Below are 12,506 nucleotides of genomic sequence, written 5' to 3'. Positions count from 1 at the left end.
TCTAAAACTCTTCTTTTAATTGAATTTATTTGACTTTAATGGAAATAAAACTATTTTATGCTATTAATATGCTTTCAAAGTCAATAAAGAAAAATTCCTAGTGTATATTAAGCATATGCTCGATAAATTAGAGGTTTATGCTTCATCCGTGTCTTTGTGATCAATTCAACAATTTTCACTTGATTTCCTTTACGACTAAAGTGAAGAATATTAAATAATTCCTTTGCTAATTTTCCATAAGCATGGAGCAAGCAATAGTGAATGATATTGATTCATTTCTGACATTCTCTTCTCTGCGAAATTTAATATATTTGCTAAGCGAATGAATTTGACCTGTTAATGCTTTATTGAACATATGCTGCAGATGAAGCTTTTGCTGCAAAGCTTTAAAATTTAAATGAATTAAATTATATTAAATTGCTTTATTAGGCGAAAACCTCAGAATCTAACACCACCACTGAGTTCCGATGGGGGCTCGTCGACATCTGGCCAAAGTCCGACGAGTACGCACAATGGTAGTCCGCCACCGGCTGTGAAGCGGCCAGCAATGAACAGTGACAAATTTTTGGAGGGTCCTGTGAGCAAAAAGACACGAATAAGTAGAGTTGGGAATGCCAATCATGATGCGAGGTAATTTTTTTCAAAGAAGATTTCCGAGGCAGAAATGATTGTTCTTTTATTCCTTAGGCGAGGAATGACTGACTCTCGAGACTCTGCCAATATGAATCCTCGCTCAAGGGAGCATCATGATGACATACGATCCTCTAATAGTTACTATGGGTAAGTCATTATAAGTTTTTGAGATTAAAAGTTAAGAACTTTCAATGAAACTCAACCTCCCTAGAATGCGCTTGTTTTAAGCTCAATTTCCTATTAAACTTTGTTTTTTACTCCTTTCCTCTTAAATGGCATGTGGAGAATAATTTGCCGTTCATTATTGGGTGTAAAATTAAAGAAAATTGCACCACACACACACCGTTGGGGATTTCCTTGAAGAAAAAAAATTGTCTCGAAATGTTGTCGCAACATTGTGACATTTGATTGTTAAAACCGTGCGCACTGCTATAGGCCGACCATGAAGAAGGTGCAAAAATCTCTGTGAGGGGATTAATTAAATTAAAAAAATATATTTAATACATTTTTTTCTCTCTCTAATCCCAATGTGGGATGAAGCTCTTTTTTTGAGTGCTACGAGGTGTCTGTACTACATAAGTATGTTTTTTTTGTTGATTAAAAAAAAAGACCCGAATCTTAATGAATTACGTAGTATTGTAGAGAGTTTTGTGTATAGTGTAATGTCCAAATTTGATTTTTTGCGTCTGGAGGGAGATTGAGAGAGAAAAAAAATCAACAGATTGAAACGAGTTGAAGATTGGTGTGTGTTTTAAAATATTTATTGTTATGTTGTGTGTGGTTTAATATAAAAAAAAAAAAAGAGAAAGGCACAACACCATTGAAGAAAATTTATGTATAACTTGCAAGACATTCTTGAGTTTTTCCTTCTTCACTCTATCCACGTTTGGTCTCTGGATGGGAAATGACTGATTTCGATTTTTCTTTGGAATTGTAATCAAAATTTGAATTTTTTACAGCATTTTTGGTGTATTGATTTGGAATTTTGGGGTAGATTTTTTGGTGTTGATAAATTTTGAGAAGGTTTAAAAGTCGATTTATTAAAAATTTTAGGGAAAAAGGGTATTTACAGTCTGTCCTGACAATAATTTTTAATTTATCAAGAGATGGCGCTAGTTTGTACCTCAACCAACTATCGCCATCTCTTGGTAAAAATTTCCCAATTTAATTTTTTGATCATTTTGTGCAAAAATTAAACTATTTCACATTATTAATTTCAATCTAAACACTTGGTTGGTAGAGAAAATTCAATTTTCATTGTAGAAATATTTTTTCAAGTGAAAACTCATGGCTATTTCATACAAAAATACCATAAATAATATAAAAATTTGTCTCTGTGCAGACTAACATCGCACGCGCGGACTTCATTCTCCACACACACACTACTTGCATTTGTATGCGAAATCGTGATTTGTTGCTTTCGGAGTTTGCTATAGTTGTGCGATTTGGTGTTTTCTTCTTTTACTTATTTACCCACCATCATATACTTGAGTGCTGTATTTTTTTTTATTTGTTGTAGTAATGTTCTCTTTCCTCAAAGTAATAAACCCTCATTGATATTGTTTAATTTGGTGGACAAAGAAAATGAGCGGTGGTGTGCACACGGTGTGGGAATGATTGAGAATGTTTTCGGCACAAAAAATATGTAGGAAATGATTGCACGCATTGATTCTCCTTTCGATTTCTTTTTTTTTTTTTTAAATAAAAAAAGGGGTAGAATATTTTGTCGTGACGAGCAAAAATGTATAAAGCTCAACGTTATCAGTGCTTATGTCTTTCCTCTACGCGGTGGTTTTCTTGGAAGATAATTGGTTTATTAAAAAGTCCGGAAGTTGATTTTTATCATTGAATGTTGATTAAGTCGTATGACATTTTCTTTCACATTTTTAAATCAATGTTCTTTTTACAATTTTTTTTAGTTCCAATTCGACCCCAACAACACAAGAGTCTGAGGATAGTGGATTGAGTTTGAGTTACTCAGTTTTGCGATCAGATGCAGCACAACGGTTCCTGTCATCGAGTTCATCGTCAGCGGATACCGAAGCGCAGCATCATCATCGGTATGGGGAGGATGTCAATGATTTAAGGAATGATGCCGGGAAACTCAATGGAAGCGCTCACGATTTCACCAGGTGAGTAGAATTGTTTCATTTGAATTCAAACATTTGAAAAAGAATGCCAAATGTTAGAAAATAAATGTCAAATGTTAGAAAAGTCAAACGTTAGGAAAATTACGTCAAACACGTAATTCTTGTAAATTATCTCCAGAACTAAGGGTTCTTGGTCATCTTTCCATTATAATAAACATGAGAAAATATCGTCAAAGTTCCAAAAGTACTGTCAAATATTAGAAAATAAATGTCAAACGAACAATAAACGTCAAACGTTAGAAAATGAAAACTAATTTTACTAAAGAATATTTGAATATTTGAAAAGAATTGAAAAACTTTGAAAGCAAAAGTCAAACGTTAGAAAAATACGTCAAACATCATCATGAAACATCCCTAAGTTGAAGGGTTGGTAATCCTTGTAAAATAGCTCCTGAATCAACGGTACTTGATTATCTTTCTATTAGGATAAACGTCAATCATTGGCAGTGGAATGTTAAAAGTTAGAAAATTTATGTCCCACGATTAGGAACGTCAAGCATTAGATTATTAAACATTAAAATTTGAAAAGGAACGTCAAGTGTTGGAAAGGTAAAATTGAAATGTTAGAATAAACATCAAAATGTTAAAGAAAAACATTGTCGTTAGGAAAGAAAGGTCAAAAGTTTGAAAAGTAATGTGAAACTTTGGAAAATATATGTCAAATGTTGGAAAACGTGGAAAACAAATATCTAACGTTAGGAAAATTGGCACACTTTGAGGAGAAAAAAAACTCAAACTAAAGAATATAAAAGTTAACGTTAAAAAAAGAACTTTAGGATTTGAAAGATGAAATTGAAGGGTTAGAATTAACGTCAAAAAACAATGATTAAAAGCGTCAAACGTTCGAAGAGAACTGTCAAAAACTATGATTGTCAAAAGTAGCTGTCAAAATCTACAAGTTCAAATGCAACTGCCGTGAAAACGGTTTATTATTTGGAATTTACATAAACATGGACCCCTTAGGCATATTTTTAATTCAGTCTTAGCCTTCTGTCAGTGGACTTCGTGAGGCATTCAATAAATTTTCTAATTAAAAAAATCAATCCTATTCACCCTAATAAATTAATTAAAAGAACAGAATTTGTTGAAATTTTGGTTAAATTTATTTATTAATTACAGTCAATTCAGGAGGATAGAATCAATTGAACAGAGGAGGGAATATAAGTCAATATTCGATAAGGAATATGCGGAATACCGTAAATTGCATGCTGACATCGATCAGGTATCGAAGAAGTTTGCTGAACTGGAGGAGGCTCTCAGGTTTGAGGAGAAGAGACTTCGGCGGGAGGAACGAGATGATCTGAAATATCGTGTTAGGGTGAGAGAAAGTTTCTTGTTTTTTTTTTCTTTAAAATTAATTATTAAAAATATTTCTTATTTGGAAATGAAAAATTGTAAATTATTTTTTTGTAGGAAATTCAAAAGCGAATTCTCAACGAGTACAAAGAAACCATGCGAAACAGGAATCATTTGGAGTCAAAGAAACGGTGAGTTTGGCATTTTTTCTTTACTTTTCTTCTTTTTTTTTCTACAATTAAAGATATAAAAGTAGAAGAGAAAAAAAAAACTAAAATTTTTAAATAATTTCCTTGGTGAATAGGTTTCAATATTTACATCAGAAACTGTCGCATATCAAGAAGCTTGTCAATGAATTTGATCTAACGCTCACCAATGGCAATGGTATTCTCACGCATTCGGGCTACTGACGATTAGTTATCGTTATTGCAACTGTTGGTGTATACAATTGAGGATTGATGATTACAGGATGACACAAAGACACACACAGCCACATAATTACGTAAGAAATTTCTCTCTTTCGTGTTTGAAGGAAAAACCAAGAATGGAAAAATCGAGAAAAAAAAATAATTTTACGTGCTATACGGGAGGAAAAGTATCCGTGTTTGAAAAAGAATAATGCAATTAATGCACCATCAATTTGCATTCCGTCATCGTCCCTTTTGGAAGAGAAGAAAAAAGAAAGAAATGAAAAAACAGTGAGAGACACACCCGCATCGTTATTTTTTAAAGATTAAAAGAAAAAAAATAAGCCAACACTCTCTCCATTATGATTATGAGTTGTTTTTTTGGTTCAGTTTTCTCTCCCTTCTTGTTTCTTTTTGCTTTTGCAATAATTTTACCAAAAAAAAAAATGTAAATGCAAAAATGAACAGAAGCATAAAATGAGAAAAAATACTGTTAAAGAAGATGAAGAAGAAGAAAATAATGTTTAAAAAAAAAAAGGAAAAGAAATGGAGAATCGAAGAGAGGAGCATACACCACGAGAATAATGATTTAAACAATGACGACTCTGGCCATTCTGATTATTTATGTTTTAATTATTAAATAATATTTTTATTAATTAATTTTTAATAATGTACATAATGTGAAATGAGTATACAGTTACATTTATAAATATTTGCAAAATACATGTGAATTCGTTCTTGAAAAAACGCAAACAGCATGCAAATACACACGAGACAGATTTTAGGGTTAGTTAGTGAGATGTTTTTTTGAATGATGAAAGTGTAGAAGAAGGGGAAAAAAACTAGGAGAAAATGCTATTTGAACGTATTGAAAGGAGAAAAAAAATTGAAAAGATGCAATTCTTATCAAATTGATGCACATTTTTTCTTGGGATTAACTTTAATTTTTCCATTAGGGTTTTGTGTTTTTTTTGCGCATAATTAATTGCAATTATTTCTGTTGATGATGAATGCTGAAGAATAAGAGTACAGAAAAAAAAATAATTTGAATATGTAAAGAATATTGGGAGGATGTCGTAGGAAATATCGTTAGGAAAACGAATTTTCCAATGTGAATTATTTGTTAAAAATATTTTAAAAATGTTTTTTTTTATTTGAAATAAAGGAAAATAATAAATCTGTTTTTGGAATGTAAATGGGAATAAAATCGAAGGTTTTGAGAAATTTTGAACAAAAAAAAATATCGGGGAATTGTCTCCGGAATCTTGGAAGAGTCTCCAGGGGAAACTTCCAAGGAAGTCTTGTGGATGTTCCATAATTTTTCTTTGGATACTTCAAAGTTTTCTAAAACGATTACTTAAAAAAATTTCAAGAATAATTTTCCAAATTCTTAGTTTATCATAAATATTTTTATTGTGTCTATGAATGACATGTCCATGGATGTCGTAAGTTTTTTTCCACAGGGTATTTCCCTGTGAATCTTTTTCCATAATTTACAGTGATCTATCGCACAGAAGATTTTTGGGATTTCATCATCAACAGATTGTTTTTAATATGATTCCTTGTTAACCAATAAAATTCTTGTCATGTATAAAAAAAAAAGTTAATATTTTCGTGCAATTTTATAAACAATTTCTTCAGTTATTAATTTCTGTGTTGTTCCCCATAAAAGAAAAAGACAAGAAAGAAAGGAAAAATGGATGAAAATAGAAGAGAAAGAATGAAAAGGAAATGTGGAGAAATTAACGTGATATGGGATTTTGTAGGTTTATTAAAATGTGCAAAACAATTTGAGTAAAAAAGAAAAGGAAATTTAATTAAAATAATCCTGCCATATGGTTCTCTCCCTATATTGACAAAATGTGTCATATTTATTAAGGAAAAAAAATGAAGTTTTAAATTTTTTAAAATCAATCAAACACAGTTTAAAAGATTATTATTCGTCCAAACTTCCATACAATGCCATCTTTTTTAGCAATATCTATGCCACACGCGGGGGTGATGAATGTTACTTTTGTTAAATTGATGAAGAAGAAAAAAAATGTTTTTTTTTTGTTTTCAGTAACTTGAAGAAAGATTTTTGAAACTTCCACAAACTCTTAAATTTTCCACGAAGAATTTTCACAATTCTCTTGAAATTTATTGCAAAACTATCATTGATTCCCATTAAATTATTCTTTTTCTTTAATAATTAAAAAAAAATGTTCCTAAAAGGTCTTTAAAAGACAGTTAAGATTTGCAATAATTATCTTGGGAAATAAAATGAGAATTCCACGGAAAATTTCCACATTGTTTTAAAAGAGAAATTTTCAAAGACTTTTGTAAAAAAAAATCCGTTAAAAAATAAATTTTTCTTTTAAAAATTTGTGGAAATTTTTCAACCAAAAGAAAAGTTTTTTAGATAAAATTCTAATAGACAAAAGTAACATTGCACCGCACCCCCTTTGTCCTCAATCGGTTGACTAATTTTCTTTTCTCTGTCCACCAAATCAATGATATAGAAAAAATGAAGTTTTTTCTTTAAAATAAACACAAAAGCCATCCAATTCGTCTATAAAAAAGAACAAAAGTCCATGTAAGAGGAAGAAAAGAAATATTATTTACGGAAAACAAAAAAATGCCAACCATCCAGCAAAAACTTTTTAAAAAGGGAATTTTCAATTCGGCCAAATTGTTTTTAAGAAGAACCCTGCGTTCTTTTATAGTAGAGTGTGTCGTAGCACTTTCAGGTCGTCCATTGATAACTTTTTCAGTCCCCCGACCCCCTCCTGAGAAGTTAAATGAAAAACAAAAGGAATTGAGTTGGATTCTGTTGGAAATCTTTTTTATTTTTCTTTTACAAATTGTCAGATTTGATAGATTTAAAAAATTATGGCACATTTGGACCTATCAAGGACAACATCTAATTGCTATAAAATTGATGGACGGTGCCCTCATTTTCCTTAAATGACAGTAGCGGTGGATTTCGAAAGCTTATCGATTTATAGCTATTGGGAGTAGACTCTTAAGGGCAAGCTTCTAACTGCTATACACACAAAAGCTTCCGAGATTTCACATCAGAGACAGCTGTAGGAAAATGAGGGCGCTGTATGTCAATTTTATAGTTCTAAGATATTGACATTTAGCTAAGACACCTTCGTTCTAAAAAAAAGTCTTTTTCTTATTTTCTTCTTGAAAATTCCAAAAAGTGTAATTTTAATTATAATTTAAGAGTAATTCTAAAGTTTTTTTTTTAAATCATTTTCCGGTACTTATCTTGACTAAAATGGATACTATAAAATATTTTTTGCTACAATACAAAATATATTTAAAAAAAAATACATACAAAATGAGAAAAACTGAAAAGATTTTCCACAGAATCAACTTTGTAATTTAAATTATTTAAATGTGTTTTATTGTTTCATATTCTTCGTTAGATAAAAAAAAAGTTAAATAGAGACCAAAGTATAGAAAAATAGTTTGTGTGGGAAACAAGAAAATTAACCAAAAGAATCATCAAACTTTTAAGAAAAAAAATCAAGAAAACCATCTTGCAGATATTTTCTGTGGGTTTTTCAAATTGACAAAGAAAATGTAGAATTCTACAGAATTTAAAAAGAAAGAAACTTGAAATTAAAATATATTATACAATATTCTATAAATTTAAAGAGAAAATAACCATAATTTATTATAAATGTATTTGGATAAAAAAAAACAGAAGATATACAATTGTAAAATATTTTTGTATAAATATCTCATGATAGACACATGATTTTGTGTCTCAACAAAGTGAAAGTCATAAATTATGTAAAAATGAAAAAGGAATAGGTTAGGTTTAGAAAATTATAGGGAACTGTATTTGAGCAGAATTTTTATGGTTGGATGAATATAAATATTATGAACTGAAAGAAAAAAAAATTAAGCAATTTTGCCATTTTTAACAGCTTCCTGAGAAATTTCTTTTCTTCCTTTATTTTATTAATTTTTTTTTACCTTTTGTTCTTTTAGCATGCAGACTGACTTTCTTTTGTTCAATATTTTTTTTCCAGAATTTTCTTTGCTCACAATGTCAAAATAAATTTATTCGTTGAATTAGAAAAAAAAATATATAAATGAAAATATTTTTGAAATTTTAGCCATAACACAAGTGCTATAAATTTGACATATAATGTCCATTTGACAGTATCTTGTATGACACGATTAAATTTGACATTTAATGGCTAAATGACAGTACTTGCTTGACAGTTGTCCGTTTTCCTTTCTCAAAATGCTTCATCAAGTGCTTCCTTATACGGAAATTTTTCATTCAAAACTGTTCAAAATATTATTCAATTTTAAAAATTAAGAATTAAAATAAAATTTTCATGAAACTTCCCCAGTTGGGTTGAAAAAGGAAACCTTTCGACCTTTTCTTAGATAATTTTTCTTATTACAAAGGAATGTTGCTAATTTATAATTTTTTTGATTTGTTTGTTGTTTTCACTGCTTATCTGCCTTCCAACTCTTAAAGTAATATTTATATTTAATAAAAAAAAAAAAACTAATAGAGAATTTCAGAAAAAATTTTAAGAAAATTATGTTAGGAAGAAAAATAATTTGTAAATATTTGCACAATGGAAAAAAAATTAAAAGAGTTTGTATATTAAATATCAAAACAAAATGAAACTTTTCTCAAAAAAATATCAACAAGCTATTTAATGAAAAAAAATATTGCTCATAAAAAGTATATATTTAGTAACATAATAAGCAAACTGATCAGAACTTATGCATAAAAAATATATATTTTGGTTTTTAAATGAATGGGAAATTGTGAGTAAAATGAAAAATATGGAAGTTTTTACAGGAATTATAGAAAAAGAAAGTTTTTAAAATGAGAAAATATTAACCAAAATGGATATCTTATGACTTTCTAAAGACATTTTGAATACAACGTGAATTTTTTCACTGAAAACATTTTTTGCAGCAAACAAAAATAAATCAGAAAAAAATAATTTTTAAAATTTACTTAAAGAGAAAACACACAAGCACTCAAATGAAAATTAAATAACTGAAAATTCTCAATCTTTTGTAATTACCAACAAGGGGAGAAAAAAAATTAGAAAATATTCTTTTTTTTTTTTGTTTAAACAAATTGAAAAATCTTATTGAGCATTTTTTCCACAGAGAGCAATGAATATTTAAATGAGGGGAAAAATGGAATAAACATTCAACAGAAAGTTAAACTGTGTAAATAGTGCAAGAATTATTTGTCACGATCACTGTTAGGAAAGTCAAAAATGTTTTTTTTTCTTTTTAAAAAATTAACAATTCAATTTAAGAAGTTACTTTTTATGGCATCGGAAAAAATGAAGGAATCTCACGATAATTCGAAATGCCATTTAAACGTCACTATGTCATTATTGACAGGAGGCCATTTTGAATTTATTCTCCAAACTAACCTTAAAAAATTCCTTATTTATTTTCTTTTGACTTTACTTTCCAGTGATTGTGATTAGTAAAAACTAATTTTCAGACTGTAGAATTTCTAGTGGAATACAACATTTAAATGAAAATATTACAATTTCTATTGTCTAAAGTCTTTGTAGAGAAGAAAAGGAAAGAAAAACATGTTATTGTATTAAAAACAAAACAAAAACAAACGTAGGTTTAATCTCAAGAAACTTGCGCATGAGATATTTAAGTGAATGAAAAACCCTTAAAAGAATTTTTAAAACGAGAGGACCATGGGTGATGATATTTGCCATTTAATAAGTCTCCTTCTTATGCAAAAAAAAGAAAGAAATGAAACCATTTTGAGGAATGAGACCTCTTTCGCGGCTATTTTTGTACATTTCTAGTGAAGAAGAAGAAGAAAAATCTTTCCAGCATCTTTGCAATTTTTGGGTGGAATGATGAGAGTTTTTCTTTGTTATACTTTTTAATAAATCAGGGGGTATGTTGTGGTGAAAACTCCTATAAAAATAGAGATTATTTGTCAAAAATTTGATATTTGTCTAAAAATTTGACATTTGTCTCAATTTTGACATTTGCAAATGTCAAAGGACTTCCTGTCAATTTCAATGTCTCCTCATTTTTAATTTTATTAAACTTTTTTTGTGCAATAGTTGTTTTTTCAAACATTTCCATAGACTTTATAAATAAATCTACATACCTACAATGAAAAGTAAATTCACCACACAACCTATTAGGGAAAATTTTCAATTAAAAAAAAACTTTTATTTGTACGTTTTTACTATTCCTTACAATATGTAATAAATTAAATGAATGAAAGAGGAAAGAAAAACCTCCCCATGGACCATTAGAAGTGGGAAGGTTTGCCGAAGGAAAAAAATCTACCAAATATGTGATAAAAAATAATATTTTCAAAAGGAAATTGAAGTAAAAAAAATGTACTTTTCCCCTTAAATGAAAAAAAATTTAGTAATAGAAATTGAGAAAAAAAAGAAGGAGATTCTCGATAACTGATGCATAACAAAAAATAGGATAAATACAACATAAGTTGCCAAAAAAAATAATAAAGAAAACACACACAGAGTATGGAAAGAAACAATGATAGTTGGTGGGAAAAGAAATTGATAAAAAAGAATGGAACACATAATAATAAAACAGAAAACATAGAGAAATTTAAACGACTTGCCAATGGTTTTGAGACGAATAGTAAAGAGAAAAAAAACTAATGTTTAGGGAATAATTTTTTTTAGTGAGAAAATCATGTTTTTTGTTAATTAGATAGGATTTTTTGCACGATACATTTTTTTTGTATTCTACGTTTCTGGTTTTTTTTTTGTTAAAGTTGCGCGCTACCCCCCGGAAAAGAAAGGGGTCGGAGGGTTTTCCATAGAGAGAGATTTTTTTTAAAGAGAGAGAGAGAAAGAGGATGGAAGAAAAGCAAGAGTGACATAGTTTTTTTTTGTTTTAAAACACTTGAAGACAGTTTGCTAAAGCTTACGTAGGAAAAAATGGTTGTGTTTATTTCATAGAAAAATCTGTGATTTCTCCCGTTTTGAAAAAAAAAGACCACAAAATTGATTTTAAAGTTTTTTTTAATTACTTCCTGCCTTGAAGATTGAGAAATTATCAAAAATAATTCCTATTTTTCATAATTCTTCATAGCAAAAGTCTTTATTTTTTAATTTTTGTAACAAAATGGCGGCCATGTGTTAATACGTTTGCAGAGCGTCCCTTCCGCCATGATAGTTTGAAGGCATTTCGATATTTTCTATGTTTTGATCTATGAATTTACCGAATGAAAAAATAATGAAAATTTCAAGCATTTATTTCCAATTGAAAGAAAAACAATTTTGTGGTTTTTTTTGGGAAAGTTTGTAAAGGACACAGATTTGCAAAAGTTTTAAAAAAAATCCATAGACAAAATGTGAGACAAGACAGGATATGAAAAGTTATTTATGAGTTTTTTTTGGAGATTGTTAAGTGTAGATATTTTTTTTTTAAATTAAATTTCATTGTAAATATGTTTATAAAAAAATCGGAGTGTTAAAAACTCCATCGACAGGCGTGTGTGAAAGTCCTTTAAAAGCATTTTTAAAGGACACTGTGAAAGCTCTAAAGGAAGAATATAAAAAGGTTGAAAAGAAGAAAACCGAGAACCCCCTTCTGCCCCATATTGGCCTCTCTTGATAAAGAATTAAAAAAAAAACTGAGAAACAATTTTTTTTGGAAAAGAAAACCCGATAAAATCTTGGTGTGATGAAAAACAATTGAAAAGAAGTATAATAGTTTCATTTAAAATAATGTAAAGAAAATAAAACTCTTATCGCGAGATTATAGCGTGGAAGAAGAAAAAAAAACAGAGCAGATTGATAAGTAGGAAAAAAAAACTATAAATATTATTAAAATAAAAAAAAAAAGATTTAATGAGAAAAAATGTGAAAAAATATCAACAAAAAAAATCTGAGCAAATAGTATAAAAGATACTAATGAAATTATGTTCATTTTGTGGGTATTGCAACTATGACAAAAGTCTGGCGTTATTTTTTGCTGGAGATTTGCAAGTTTTTTTTAGTGTTGTGGAAGATTTTTG

General features: G+C 29.0%; 2 protein-coding genes across 2 annotated transcripts in view; both read left to right on the top strand.

Moving 5' to 3' along the window:
* The window catches only part of LOC129796088 (RNA polymerase II elongation factor Ell), a 49,364-nt gene extending 38,286 nt beyond the window's left edge, over nucleotides 1-11,078 (top strand). The window contains exons 7-12 of the mRNA XM_055837807.1: nucleotides 430-630; nucleotides 688-780; nucleotides 2,553-2,765; nucleotides 3,903-4,101; nucleotides 4,197-4,270; nucleotides 4,384-11,078. Coding sequence (XP_055693782.1) covers nucleotides 430-630; nucleotides 688-780; nucleotides 2,553-2,765; nucleotides 3,903-4,101; nucleotides 4,197-4,270; nucleotides 4,384-4,489 — 886 coding nt within the window. The 3' untranslated portion in view covers nucleotides 4,490-11,078. The remainder of the gene's footprint in view (nucleotides 1-429; nucleotides 631-687; nucleotides 781-2,552; nucleotides 2,766-3,902; nucleotides 4,102-4,196; nucleotides 4,271-4,383) is intronic.
* LOC129796209 (mitochondrial uncoupling protein Bmcp-like) overlaps nucleotides 1-12,506 on the top strand; it is a 590,308-nt gene that overhangs the window by 486,139 nt on the left and 91,663 nt on the right. The window lies entirely within an intron of this gene.

Source organism: Lutzomyia longipalpis, chromosome 4 (assembly GCF_024334085.1).
Source record: "Lutzomyia longipalpis isolate SR_M1_2022 chromosome 4, ASM2433408v1".
Lineage (NCBI taxonomy): Eukaryota > Metazoa > Arthropoda > Insecta > Diptera > Psychodidae > Lutzomyia > Lutzomyia longipalpis.
This window is presented reverse-complemented; position numbering and strand designations above follow the sequence as displayed.